Here is a 14696-nt window from a genome sequence, read left to right on the forward strand (position 1 = left end):
GGGGGGGTGGGGGTGATATAACTTCTCCCTTGGTCTCAGGTGAGAACGTTTCTGAACACCGTGTTGCGTTCAGAGCCGAAGATTCAATCCAGCAGAAAACGCTCCGCAGCGTTTCCTCTTACACTCGAGAGCCGGGAGCCGTTATCCATCTCTCTCCAAAACATCAAGCAGCTTTAAGACGACCTCCGGTGAGTGTGTGTGTGTGTGTGTGTGGGGGGGGGGGGGGGGTTCAAAGCGTTCCTGCTGCTTCTTCAAGTGATGAAACTGCACGGCCTGACTTAAGATAAGATTTACTTTATTGTCACCTTAAGGGAGATTTGTCTTTGGCTGAGCGTCGCTGCATCACAGTTATCTCCAAACACGCTCAAACACATCCGCACAATCACTCACGACTTAAAAAACACACACGGACTAAACCAATAAATTCATATTCCACTGTAACAGAGTATTTCACATCAAACATAAAACCAACAACTCAAATATCACCCGTGCCGAATTCAAATGTTAGTGGATGATGGGACAAACTGAACCTGTGGTATTCAATTCTCAATCACTTTTATAATAAACAGCAGCAGCATCGTGTGACCGGAGCCGTAAAGATTAGAAAAGCTGCGCAGGTTAAAATAGAAATGCTTCGTCAGCACTGGATAATTCTCAATAATTAATAGGTTATATGTCCGGATCCGGGTAGGAGGGCGTCTGGGTACGGATCCAGACCTCTGCTCTAAATCCTCAGTGCACACACTAGACATATTTAGCTGACAGGTGCAGCCAACAGCTCTGTGCAATTTAGCTTCATTTAACCTGCCGGCACCTCGCCTACAGGTGGCACCTCGCCTACAGGTGGCACCTCGCCTACGGGTGGCACCTCGCCTACGGGTGGCACCTCGCCTACGGGTGGCACCTCGCCTACAGGTGGCACCTCGCCTACAGGTGGCACCTCGCCTACAGGTGGCACTACAGTGACGTGAAGTCAGTTTAAATGACCACAACTCGGCGGCTAATCGAGTCACGGAGCGTCGAGAGTCTTTTGAAATTTTTTAACAATTCAATTCACTCATACAGATCTGAGAGCTGTTACACAAACGCGTTCATATTTTTTCTTCTTAACTGAAATAACTAATTTAGCAGCTTGTGCAGCTTCAGCCGATGCTTTATATCGCAATTCATATTTGGTGCAATCGACATTTTTATATAAATTATTAAAGTTTCATAATATTACAAACACAGCAGTGAACGCACCATGTTACACACGTGAAACAACGACATTATAGAAAACATATTGTGATGAAAAAGTCAGGGGTTAACGCGCGCACACACACACACACACACACACACACACACACACACACACACACACAGACTGTCAGACTTCTCTGACAGAAGAATATTATGATTAGTAATTCCAAGGTGTTGATTAAGCCCCCAGCCTGTGGAGCATATCAAATTACCCTAACAAAGAAACGCAATTAGATGCTGCCATTTTTATTCAACACCTTATCACTCACTTTTGTGTGTGTGTGTGTGAGAATGCATGTGAGAGCAGTCTGTGACTCACATCGTGTACCCTGACATTGGCATGCTGCTTTCCAGTGTGTATGTATCATGACTCACGCAACGCACTTGTGTATCTGCTGGGCACTTGTCTGTATCTCTCTCTCTCTCTCTCTCTCTCTCTCTCTCTCTCTCTCTCTCTCTCTCTCTCTCTCTCTCTCTCTCTCTCTCGCTCTCTCTCTCTCTCTCTCGCTCTCTCGCTCTCGCTCTCTCGCTCTCTCTCGCTCTCTCTCTCTGTGTGTGTGTGTTGCCGTGCACCATGGGGGCCAGAGACAGAAGAAAACAGGCTTCATTGAAAAGATAACAGCAGCTGTAACACATTAATCATAAGTTGATTAACTTCCACCGTGCTGCACAATGAATGGCCTCTTTTATTAAGCCAGCACTCTCTCTCTCTCTGTTTGTCTCTCTCTCTCTCTCTCTCTCTTTACTCCATGCCTATTTTTCTATTCTTTTTAACCCCTCTCTCTCTCCCTATCCTTAGTTCAATTCAGATTTGTTTCCTGTCTGGCTTCCATCCCTCTATCGGCTCATATCCGTGTTTTCATTACGATAACCAACAGACCTGTTGTTGGTCATTTCTATGGAAATGTTGATTTTTATTCTTTGTTCAGAGCGTCGACCTTCGTAGCAGGTACTTGTGAGCAGAAAGCATATTAAAAGTGATGGTTGTTAGGGAGGTTGGAAATTATTTGCAGGACGTGTAATCAAGATAGAAGTGAGTATTTTGCAGCAGTTTAGTGGCAGTTAAACAAAATAGAAGTCTTTGATTTATCCTGTCCAGTTTGCTTTCTGTGAATCCACTAAAATCATCATGTAAAATAATCAGCATAAACAATTTTCACACATTAAAATGTCTAAAAACAACTAGATATATGTTCAATATGTTGCTGAATTGTGTTCTTACATTATGACAAATGTTTCCATCAATTTCTCAAACCAGAGAAATCTGTGATTTTAATCATGGAAGCGTTTTATTGATCGCCTGTCAACGACGTCATATCCCAGTGTTGTGTTTGTTTGCCAGAAGCTCAAAATTGACTTTTCTCCAGTTTTAAGTCACATTTTTATAAGATTCACTTTTTACACTTTGGTGGTTTTGTCTGGATCTGAAGTTATCAGAGAAACAAGCTGAGTAAATGTTAGACAGCTCAGCTCCAGCCACTGGAGACGCCCGGTGTCCACTGAAGAGCATCGGTAAATCAGAGGATTTTCAACATGAAACTGCTTTTTTTTTTAAGTGTTTCTCCTGGTTTTAATCCCCTGGTCTGTTTGTTGTGGAGAGGACGACCCCTCTGTGGATAATTCGGCTGCTGGTAAAAACCTTCTGAACAACTGGATTATAAATTATAAAGGAAAAATCTAAACAAAGGTTAGCAACAATCTCAAGCTTCCAGCGAGTCCCTGACGTCCTGTCTCCGCTGAACTGCCTCAGTGAATCACTCATTTCCAAAAGTGAAACTGATTTATTCAGTGTTTTTACCGGTTATAATCAGCTGGTCTGTTTGTTGTGGAGAGGATGAGACCTCTGTGGATAATTCAGCTGCAGGTAAAAACCACCGACACTGAAGGAATCCAAACTTGTAGAAGCTGAAGGCAATGGTGGTGAAGACAACAACTCCCATGATCCCACGGTACTTCACAGCACCACCCTGGGCCTTTAATATAACTCCATCAGTCATTTTGTAAGAATGAAAAATTGATGAATATCTCATTTTAGGATGAAACACCTCATTTAGTCTCATGTCCACATGTGGAAACATGATGTAATCCCTGGTGTATCAGTATTTCTTACAGCCGTTCTTCTTCTTCTTGTTCCAGATTTCATCACTGTAGATGATGGGAACAAATAAACACATGCTGGGCTGGATTAAGATTAAATTACACATTGTGATATGAGGATTACAGGACAGATGTGTATTAGTTTTCATGATTTGAGACGACTGTGATTTCTTCTGCTTTTTTTTTTTTTTTTTTTTTTTTTTTTTTTTTTTTTAAAGGAACATGGGACTGTTTGCTCCCAGACAGAAGATGTTATATATGAGAGAAACCTAGTTTTTAACATGTTCAAAATCCGTCTTTTAACATTCCGATACCAGTCTCAGTCCGTGTCGCCATCAACAACAGGTGACAACAAACACAGCGTACCTGTGTTATAAAAGTCAAATGTGACAATCTTTGAAATATTAAGATGAAAATCTTTTCTCTTTATTTGAAGATCGAGTTTAAAGACGCATAAAAACACAAAGCAGCACCAACAAAGGCCACGATACCGATGAATGGTTGAATATTTCTTTCATTTTGTTCCTTCACTTGAAACTTTACTTTGGTGGTTTGTGGGTTGAGAGCATCCTGTGATCCTCGATTCACCAAATAAACGGTTAAAATGATTAAAACCCCCGTAAACAAGTGCCCTCCTGCAACTAACTGCACTTTGATGAATTCTCCTTTTAGAGAAGTGACAGCTGTTGAGAAACAGATAATAAAAGCTGATGTCTCTGATTGTTGTTTTTCGTGTGCCGTTATCTGAGAAAAGGCCCCGCTCTCTGAAGATAAAAGGATTATTAAATCTCAATGACTGTGATTGTCCTCGCAGAGAGGGGAGTTTTTCTCTCTGATAGAAAACACCGGCTGTTTATAAGAATATAAACATGTCACAAATATAGAGATTTAAGATCTTTGTTTTAATATTTGATATCAGATGTTTGACTTTGAGAAGTGCTTAACCACTGATAAGATATCCAGCCTGATAGATAAAAAACAACGTGAATTAAGCCATTATCAGCAGCTTTGGAAATAACATCCTATCACTGGACGTTATTAGTGTTGTTTTAGAAACAAAACCACTCACCACTAACTTTTCTTTACTACAAGAAAACCGGATTAATTAACACTGAAGAGAAGTGTATGTGTGGTCGGTCCCTGTTTCGTTTGTAGGGTACAATGCATCGGTGACTCAATAAACATTAATGCATTTGTATTCATGATATTCCACTGATTGGTAATAGTAGATTAGATTAGTAATAGTTGTAGCAGTACACGGTGTGTGTGTGTGTCTCTGACTTTGTGTTTTGTTTTGGTTTTTTTGTGTGGATCTTCGTGCCTATTTTCCTTTCTCGTCCTCCATTTTCCTGCAGCTGTCCATCCGTTCATAATGGCACAGGACAATTTGAAGCCACAAACAAACAAACACACACACACACACACACACACACACACACACACACACACACACACATCAACACAAACACACACAGAGAGACTTGCCTCAGAGACAAATGTCATGTCCACTTATTGTACACACTAGCCTATTAACCTAACCACGAAACACCTATTTGTCAGGTAGCTGTCAGGTCAGCTCAACACAGCGGCTGCAGCTCCAGGCCTTTATTTATCAAACATGTGCCAGAGGAAGTCGGTGGAGCCGTCGCACCACCTCAGCACCCACAGTCTGTATCACCTCTTCTTCTAAGAATTATATTAGCAGCTATTTGGCAACAGCAAGTGTGTCACCTGCGTTTCTTCTGTTCAATACATCAACAAACAATCAATGAAGCTCCATATTTTTTTCTTCTGTTTTATCTGAAGTGTTGATCCATAAGAAGATATAAAAACCATCTCAGTGTAGTTTCACATCTCCTCTCTCAGGCTTCTCTCTGCAGCTCTAGTAACAACAGGTCGGTGAGCCAATCAGCAGAGAGGAGGCTCTGAGCCTCTCTTCTGATTGGCTGACTGTTTTCTGACTGATCCAATAAAAATGAAGCAGATTTCAGGTAAAAAACACTCAGAGAAACCGAATCCTGCAAGGTTTGGATGGTGGGTCCAGGTGGGCGGGGCTTGGTGACTGCTTTGTTGTGACATCACAAAGTTCCAGAAGTCCTGACGGCTGGTTTTAAGGCTCAGTTTCTGAATACAGGCTGTGTGCATTTCTCTGTGGACTGAGGCTTTGATACTTTCACAGTATTAATATAGAAGCTAGAGCTGATCTATAATCACACTACACATGGACACAGACCTTTACACTGGATCATCTTTAATCAAAATAGTTGGCAACACTGCTTCTGAGCTATCACTGCACATTTTAGGGAGAGGGAGCCACATTTTGAGACACTGTTGAGAAGTAAAGTTTGTAAGCCCTTGCCCCCCCTCCCCCCCTCCCCTCCCTAACAGCTAGGGGCCCAAACCAGTCACCTTGTCTTTACATCCTTGAAAATAAAACTTTAATCTCAATTTGCCATTTTTGGCTTCCTGACTTATGTTTCTGAAGACATTTGAACTTCTGAAACGCTCTGGGAGGTAATTAGCCTCGCAGCACAACAAAAGCAAATCAGTCTGTGGAGTAAACACAGGAAATCTTAAACTTTTTAAGCAGCACCGAACCAAGATAAAAGTATAAATCCCTAAAATAACGGCTGTGTCAAACCAACAACGCTGGATGTGTCACGGTGAGACAGCCACAGGGTTTGTGACTTAACGCGACTGGGCAGGCTGCATGTGTGTGTGTGTGTTTGTGTGAGAGTTAATGTGCAGCTTCCAGTAGGTAAAACAATTAAAAAGGACATGATTAAAACCGGAGAAGCATCATTCTGATATTACAAAAAATAAGTCCAAAGCATGAGAGAGATGCAATTTTATATTCTAATTGTAAATTCCTCATTTTGCCCCTTAACAGTGGATAAAGTATACTTCTATTTCATCAGCAACATTAAATAGTAAAAGGAAAAAAAATCATATATATGTATACGTGTGTGCGCGTGTTTTGTGTGTGTGTGTGTGTGTGTGTGTGTGTGTGTGTGTGTGTGTGTGTGAGAGAGAGAGAGAGAGAGAAGCTGCTTCATTTGCAGGAGCCCCAGCTCTATAAAGCCATTACCGTACAAACAGCAATTAGCCTCCGTGTGAACAATTGCTGTTCTGTTCCCTAATTACTGAATTACAACCAGGAGATTAACGATGGTTAAATAAAAAACAATTAAGAACAAAACAATTAAGGCTTCTCTTTTTTTTTTTTTGCTTCCTTTCCCCCCCAAAGCCATCTCTGCTCCCCAGTAACGTTAGCTCTCTCTTTTTAAAAGGGTTCAGACAACTTGAAGTCTGTGTGTGTGTGTGTGTGTGTATGTGTGTGTGTATCTGTGTGTGTGTGTTCAACGAGCAAAGGTAGGAATTTCAGGCGGAGATGTGATGTTCCCCAGAAGCTAAATTCAGAGGATATTAGTTATGAGATCAGGAGAAGAGGAGCGAGCCCTGAGGAGGGTGGGAAAGAGATGTGAGATTCTGGATCATTAGAAGGTTTTTTATCCCGCTTATCAGGCGTCGCCTCTAATGGATTCGAGCGATTCCATTTTATCGCGGGCGTGTTGTTGAGAGAAATGTGAGGCGGCAGTGAATTATTAGTGGCGGCGGCTGGGGCAAACACTCTGTTCTGAATTAGTAGAACATGGAGCCCTCTGGAAAGGAAACAGGGAGCTTAAAATGTTGTTTTGAAATCATCTCAGCTGCCGGGGTGCGCTTGAGCTTGAGGAGTACGTCAGTGTGTACTATGGCTCGTCCTGCTCAGGGGCAGAATAACAGGACATTTCTGTTGATTAGAGCAATTTTGGATATTGCAGGGATCAAACGTGTGTGATTATAGATCTAGTGTGTCTCTAAAGGCTTTCCTGTCTCATTCATCGCTTTAGCTGGTTACTTTGGCTCAGATAAACTTGTTTTATTTAATTTTCTGAACACCAAAGGGTAGAAAAATATCAAAACTCTGCAACCACCATCTCATCTGCTTCTGATGCTTTACTGGCATGTTAGCAGAATTAACCAAACTATAATTCAATAAGCTCTGGTTTAGTCTCAATCACCTCTCGAAGGTTTCATCCATCTAGTTTGATTATAAGTCAGCTCTAGCTTCTATATTAATACTGTGAAAGTATCAAAGCCTCAGTCCACAGAGAAATGCACACAGCCTGTATTCAGATACTGAGCCTTAAAACCAGCCGTCAGGACTTCTGGAACTTTGTGATGTCACAACAAAGCAGTCACCAAGCCCCGCCCACCTGAACCTTTGCTCCTGTCATCATTACTACGACCACTAGATGTGCCCTAGCAACAAAACCTAACTATGATGTCATAATAACCTGCTGCACAGACGACCTCTGGGACACATCCAGACCTCCAGGTTAACTCAGGTTATAATAAATAACCACAAATGTGAAAAGCTGCTCTCCAACTGTAATTCTTTTAGCATGCGACACAGTCTTAGTACCTATGAATTTACCTGTTTTCCCAAAATACAAAATCGACATCCTAACACATGAACAGCTGGAGACCATTTCTGTTGTTGTTTTAATGTCCAGTGCTCAACACCCACTGCTCTGTTGTTTCTGCACCTGTCAATCACACCGTGTGGGCTGGACTGTGACATCCTTATCTCGTGCTCTCTGATGGAGATGTCTGGGTCTCTGTGGGTGGCCATTTCTCCTTGGGTTTATTCTAAACAAGCTGCTGCAGCTGTCAGATAAGTAAAATGAATCATTTTCTGTGAGCCGGAGGGTTTTTCTCCCAGGAGACGCTGACCAGAGACTGAGCTGCTGGAATAGCTGAAGCTGTTATAAACTGGCTACAGGCTGGACCAGTGCTGCGTTACACAATTTGCTGTTAAACACACTGAATACACATCTTTCACTCACCGTCCTCCTCTGTCTGTTTAACTATCTCCTCGCTCTCCTTGCTTCCCTCAGGGTTGGCCAGCACCAGCCTCAGTCTGACCGTGACAAAGGGCCTCAGGCCCCTCAGAGTGTAATGTGACGACGTCTGGATCAGCTCCTCCGCTGCAAACTCCTGCTGGTTGAACACGTACTGGTACTGCACCTGGGAAACACAGGGAAGGACGTGACATTTATTCCACTGTGGCTCAGGAGGCACAGCGGGTCGTCCACTAATTGGAAGGTCAGCGGTTCAATCCCCGGGTCCACCAGCGCCTCTGATGGCTGTTCCTTCAGTGTATGGGTTTGATGTATGAATGTGTGAGTGAATGGTTGAATGTGGTCAGTATTGTAAAGTGCTTCGCATGGTCTCTAAGACTAGAGAAGTGCTATATAAGCAGGGTTTTCCCGGCCGCCGGCTGTTTTTACCGTTTAAATCAGGTCCATTTGTTTTTGAGAAGAGATCTCTGCGGATCAGATTTTAAATAACAGCATATTTTTGATTACCCTACTGTAAATAAGTGCAATAAAACCTTCGCAAGTAAAGAGCCAAAACTTTATCAATACACCTGTTCAACCTGCATAAATCTGAACATGTAGAACGTGATCATTTAATCTGCTATGTCTGTCCACAGTCACAAGCACAGCAGGCTAGCAGATACTGTTTTGAGAAATGTTCATTTTCCTTTTTACTGTATTTTTGTATTTCTATTTTTATACAGTAGGCTAAGTTTACCATCTTTACTTTAAATAAAATACATATAGAAAGACCGCAGCCTTATCTGATAGACAAGTTGCTGCAACAATAGAATGTGCCCTGTTTCATGATACTAATGATGGTGGAGACATTTTAATCATTCACGATCTAATATCAAAACATTGCATAACCCCATTTTGTGGACAGTTACATTAATTATTCTCCATCATGATGCTGCGTAATGTGACAGCTGTAACAATTGGTGACATTATTGTACCTTTTTCATGTAGAAGGTCGAGTTCATTATTCTAACATGTTCACTGAAAAAAATGTCAGTTAAAAGGTCCTTGTATGGGCCTATTGCAAACTTCTGACAGAGTAAACACTTTAACTAATGTCAATACAGAGAGGCTGTACCTGGTTAGATCAGTTAGAGTCTCGATAAATCAAATATTCAGTTCATTTTGCACTAACCAAGACTTATTTATTAATATCTACCAGCACTGTGTACCAGCTGAGGGTGGTGACTGCCTACCTTTAAATGTGTAAAACTCCGATTCTCCCTCCATTCCTCCATTACTTATATTCCTTTAGTCCGTAAGGGTCCACAGATCACAAAAATCAAAAGGGCTCCTTATAAAAGTATTCCAGGTTGTGAATATCCAGGTTGTGAATATCCAGGTTATGAATATCCAGGTTATGAATAACATCCTGAGAAGCAGATGACTGAGCGATTTGTATCCGCAGCTCTTCCCTCACTTCTCCTCTCTCCCTCCCGCCTTCCGGTGCCATCTTGTAGCTGTGTTTGCGGTTCTGCTATTGTTTGTTAGCTTTCTGGCTAAAAAAAAAAATGGCGGACTCCCTGTAAAGATCGGATCGCATGGATTCCACGTCAGGGGAGTTGGGGGAAGAAGACGAGCGTAACCGAGCGTAAGACGTATGACTTGTCATCGAAAGAAAAGTTTTTTTCACTGCTTTTTTGAACGACACTGGCGTGTCTCTCGACCAATCAGAGCAAACTAGGGGGGCGGGCACTTCAGGGTGAAAGCCAATAGGCTGCGAGAGGTTTGTAAACAGCTGAGAGCCTGCAGGCTGAGGATCAGCTCTGTTTTCACTGGGTTTAAAAGGTTTCTTTGGCATCAAAATGCTCCAGTGTGTTTTTCTATTTTTCATATTAAAGAGTTAAAGCATATTTCTTCCCTTTTTCGTTTTAGAGAGGTTTATGGGCACCAGTGAAAAAATGTACTATAAAGGCCTATTAATAAAATAACTACAAATTACAGTAGGAACACAGAGCAAAGTAAAATAATGAGATTAATCCGCAATATCATTTTTTTCAATAAGGCTTTTTTATTACAAGAGTTAGTTTACCTTTTTATTTAACCTTATTCAACCCTTTTTTCCGATAAGCTATTTATAGTGTTGTTGTTTTACCTTTTGAAACCAATGCTCATTTTGGAATAATGGCGTAATGGAAAACAAGTCTCAATTATTTCAGAATTCTTGTTGAATGTTCATACTTTATAGAATTGCCCACTTGATTAAAATCTGTTTTTAAAAAAGTACTTTGATCTGTTATTCTTGTTACCTTGTATTTTTTTAAATAGGGAAATTAGTTTGATTGTTCTGTAACTTGCAAAATAGCCTTAAAAAGCAACATAAGAAAGAATCATGATAAAATAGTATTGTGATATTATATTTTCGCCATATTACCCGACCCTACCACAAAATATAACTGACACCGCTCAGTCTACAGTCACAGAACAACATCAGGGCAGCTGTGCGTACCGTCAGGTTGTAGCTGTGGCAGCGCGTCACCGCGTACCCAAACGTCTCCCACTGTATCGTCAGCTGACGGGCTCTGACGTCCACCACGTTCACGTTCTGGGGACCGTGGACTGGATCTGAAGGAGGGGGAGAGACACGGACAGAAAGAAAAGTTAGTTCTTCAGCTCAGCTGGAGAGACGGATACAAGGAACAGCTGTTGAGCCAATTATTTCACTGCAGCACAGTGACACAGCGACCGTGTCACCATCAGCCAGAGATGTTTCAGGCTTTCACTTCTGAACTTTAAGTCGCAGGACCATCTTTCCCAACTGCCCCAGAAATGTTCCTTTAGTTTACATTTGATCACCATGACGACAGTATCTGTTGCCACCCAAGTTTAAAATGTTTATACCCAAACTTAAGCTTCCTTTTACATTGTCCAAAGAACACAGCAGTTCTTCACCATCACCATTTATCTACATCTCTTCAGCAGTTACACGACTCTCACTCAACCTTTCCCGTCAACACCATCTTTCATAAACTGTGTAATATGAAAAAGACCGCTGCCTGACTTTCTCTCAACAATTTGTGATTGCAATGAAGACGTTTTAAAGTTGAACTGACTTTAAGTGATTCCTTAAGACTAAGATAAAGAGAAAACCTGAAATACTAAAGTGAACATTTTAAGGACACCTAAACGAGAAGACTTTAGGGAAAAGTTTTCCTCAGGTGTTTTGTGCAACTGGCCCATGACTGTGACTCTGATGGAACACGAAGGCTGTGAACAGGTTCGGAGGCTCCGACCTGTGATCTATTAGTAACAGGACGGTCGGCGTGTCTAACCACCAGGTCACGCTGTGTCACAACAGAGGAGCCCAGATTCACAGGCCAGAGATTAGCACAGAAGTCGCTGTATTGATCTGCAGACAGTTGGAGCGGTTATTACTGCCTATCCCATATGTCACACACACACACACACACACACACACACACACACACACACACACACACACACACACTCACACATGCAGCATTGTTCCAGCCATATGTTGTGCTCTCTTCCCCAGGTTTGAGTACCACGACTGGCTGCACACTAACGAGCCTGTTCAAGCCAATCTCTCTCTCTCTCTCTGCCTAATTAGTTTCTATCAGCTAATGACGGCAACCGAAACAGGTCAGTGCAGAATCCGAGAAGCTGCGTCAGTCGCACTTCTGCGGTGAGAATCAAAACTTTACTCACGACGACGTGTGTGTGTGTGTGTGTGTGAACAACTTGGTTAATGAATCAGTGACATGTGAGAAGGGTTCAGTCGTTCTGGAGAACTGAGCGGATCCTCAGGCAGGATTTAACCTGCAGGTTCTGTTTTTAAACTTAGATAATAAATACTCTAATTTATCTGTTTTCAGTTGTTGTTAAAAGATCCACTTCATCCTGCTGAGCTTTCCTGCAACAAAAATCAGATGATTTTTTTGTAAAACTCTGTGTCACATCTAAACCATAGAAAATATTTTTCTTCTTAAAATTTTGAAATTTAATTCTGATTTCTAATTTTGAACCAAGGCAGAATCTGTCCTTCAGGAATATTTAGCATCATTGCTCATTTTCTTCTGTCACTATGAACCAGACTGGACTAAAAAAAAAATCAATTCAGAAATCATTAAAAATGCCTCTGAACTTCTGTTGGCCGTTAAGTGCTCATGATTGACTGTTTGAATTGGGAAAAGCCAAACAAATTGACCCCTCTCGTAATAATTAAGCAGACTGATAGACTTAAAGTTAACCCTTAATTTAACCCCTAAAGACTGTATGAAGACATTTAAGTGCATTATGAGATTGTTCAAACAAGCTTCTTACTGTAAATGTAAGATCAGACTAATGAGACAAGATTAGACAACGGCACCGTGGATTAGCCATCTTAGAGGCCATCTGAGACAGGAGACGAGAGTGTGTGTGTGTGTGTGTGTGTGTGTGTGTGTGTGTGTGTGTAGTGTGTGTGTGTAGTGTATGTGAGCGTGTGTGCGCCTGCAGATGGGGAAAAGCTATATTTCGGCTCAAGGATGAGAACAGGATCATCCCTGAAAGTCTGAGGTATCTTGTCCATTTGTTTTTGTTTTTCTTCTTTACTATTTTTTTGTTGTATATGTGTGTGCACGGCACGTAGAGACCTCTGTGTTTGTGAGTTTGGGTGGACTCCCCTGGGTGCTTTATGGTTTAAAGAGTCTGTGTTTCTACTTAAAAGACCAAAGCCTGTAAAGTAATCTATTGTTCCTGGATAAAACTGTGGCAGACTGACATTTGGCAGCCAAGAAAGCTGCAGGGGGGAAGTGATATAACCAACTTATAACCCGATCCTCAGGTCAGCACAGCAGGCAATATGCTTTCACACAGCCCACATACTGTCCTCACAAAATACAGCTTTACCATATCTGACTGACACTGTTTGCTGGATTTCCATTTTATTAAAGAACAGAACATGTGCATGTCGTCGTGCAGCAGTGACACTATATGCACTTAGCTGTAACAGTTAATGTAATCACTCGTGTGTCTGTTTGTCTGGGCTGGTCCATCTGATACGAGATGTCCATCTTTTTTTTTATTATACTTGTACCAGTGATAAAGTTTCTATTTCCATTTTTTAAAAATTCCTTTATTGGTGAGATACTGTAACATAAAAACAAGTGTCACATGAAGGATGGACAGACATGGACATGACATCACAAACAAGACTGGCTGTTCATATGTATCTGTGTTTTATCTGTAACATAACGTTATGATATTGTAATTACTATTTATATGTAATATGACATATATATTTATTTTATTATAATATAATGATGTATTTACAATTATTATATTACCTAATATCTATTATATTGTGACACCATTATCATATTATTGTACTTGACAATATATGTATTACTTATATATATCTATATTATATAACAATATGAAGTCATTATGCTTGTATAAATATATATTATCATATTATATAACAATAATAACTGCAATATCATAACGTTATGTTAAATAGCGATGAGTGGCGAGGTCAGGTCGAGCTTCTGTGGAGGCGAGCAACAGGTCGACTCTGCCCACATGGTTTCCATCATCTGATGATGAAAACAGGCAGAAACTCCATCACAAAGACTAAGACTCTGATTTCAGCGTCAAAAGATCAAATCAATCATAATCAAAGTTCAATCATGCAGGATGATAATGACGTGTTCGAGTGTAATGATGAGCTGGAGTAAGTTGGTTCAATATATGTGGATACACTACCTGTCTGTCTATCTGGGGTATACGCTGTCTCTAACCCAGTGCATTCTGGGACGGCTACAGCCCCCACATGCCTCGACTGGATAAGTGGGTTGCAAATTGGACAAACGATGAAACTTATGAACAAATCATTAAACACAGTCGCTGCCTGATCAGAGGTACAAACATTTCAGTGGGAGTCAAAAACTGAGCAAGATCCTGTTTTCAGAGTCAAACTCCAGAGAACAAATGTGAACTAACCTGTAATTATGCGTACTTAAACAGATCAAGTGATGTACCTGTAATGAACGCGCACGCCGTGATTCCTCAATTAGAGAGACATAATCACTCATCAATGAGCCGAGGAGAGAGAATTAAATAACCAGTTTTTCCCAAAGAAAAGCAATAAATCAAAGCCGCTCTCGCTGCGATGACTCGTGTTTCTGCAAAGACTCAAACCATGTTAGCGATAATCACATTTACGCTCTGAGGTCTGGAGAGGAACGGGCCAAAAACAACAGACAGCAACCAAACTAAATCCACCCACAGACACACACACACACACACACACACACACACACACACACACCCCATCCCTCCTCGCCAGCCATCGCCGCCACTACCGCCCACTTAATCCAGTCGTCTTTGAGTCGGGTATGACGGCAGCTAATCTTTCAGATAATCTGACTCGAGCTCCGTTGGAGACCCTCTAAACAGATTGTTAATTTCTGTTTG

General features: G+C 41.4%; 1 protein-coding gene across 1 annotated transcript in view; it reads right to left on the reverse strand.

Annotated features, from left to right (window-relative positions):
• ptprt (protein tyrosine phosphatase receptor type T) overlaps positions 1 to 14696 on the reverse strand; it is a 314644-nt gene that overhangs the window by 158691 nt on the left and 141257 nt on the right. The window contains exons 9-10 of the mRNA XM_087170691.1: positions 10729 to 10844; positions 8229 to 8409 (exon numbers count right to left, since the gene is read on the reverse strand). Of these exons, the coding sequence (XP_087026817.1) occupies positions 8229 to 8409; positions 10729 to 10844 (297 nt within the window). The remainder of the gene's footprint in view (positions 1 to 8228; positions 8410 to 10728; positions 10845 to 14696) is intronic.

The sequence above is a fragment of the Seriola lalandi genome, unplaced genomic scaffold, assembly GCF_002814215.2.
Source record: "Seriola lalandi dorsalis isolate HSWRI2012SDOR001 ecotype SW California unplaced genomic scaffold, Sedor1 jcf7180002054957, whole genome shotgun sequence".
NCBI classification, from domain to species: Eukaryota; Metazoa; Chordata; class Actinopteri; order Carangiformes; family Carangidae; genus Seriola; species Seriola lalandi.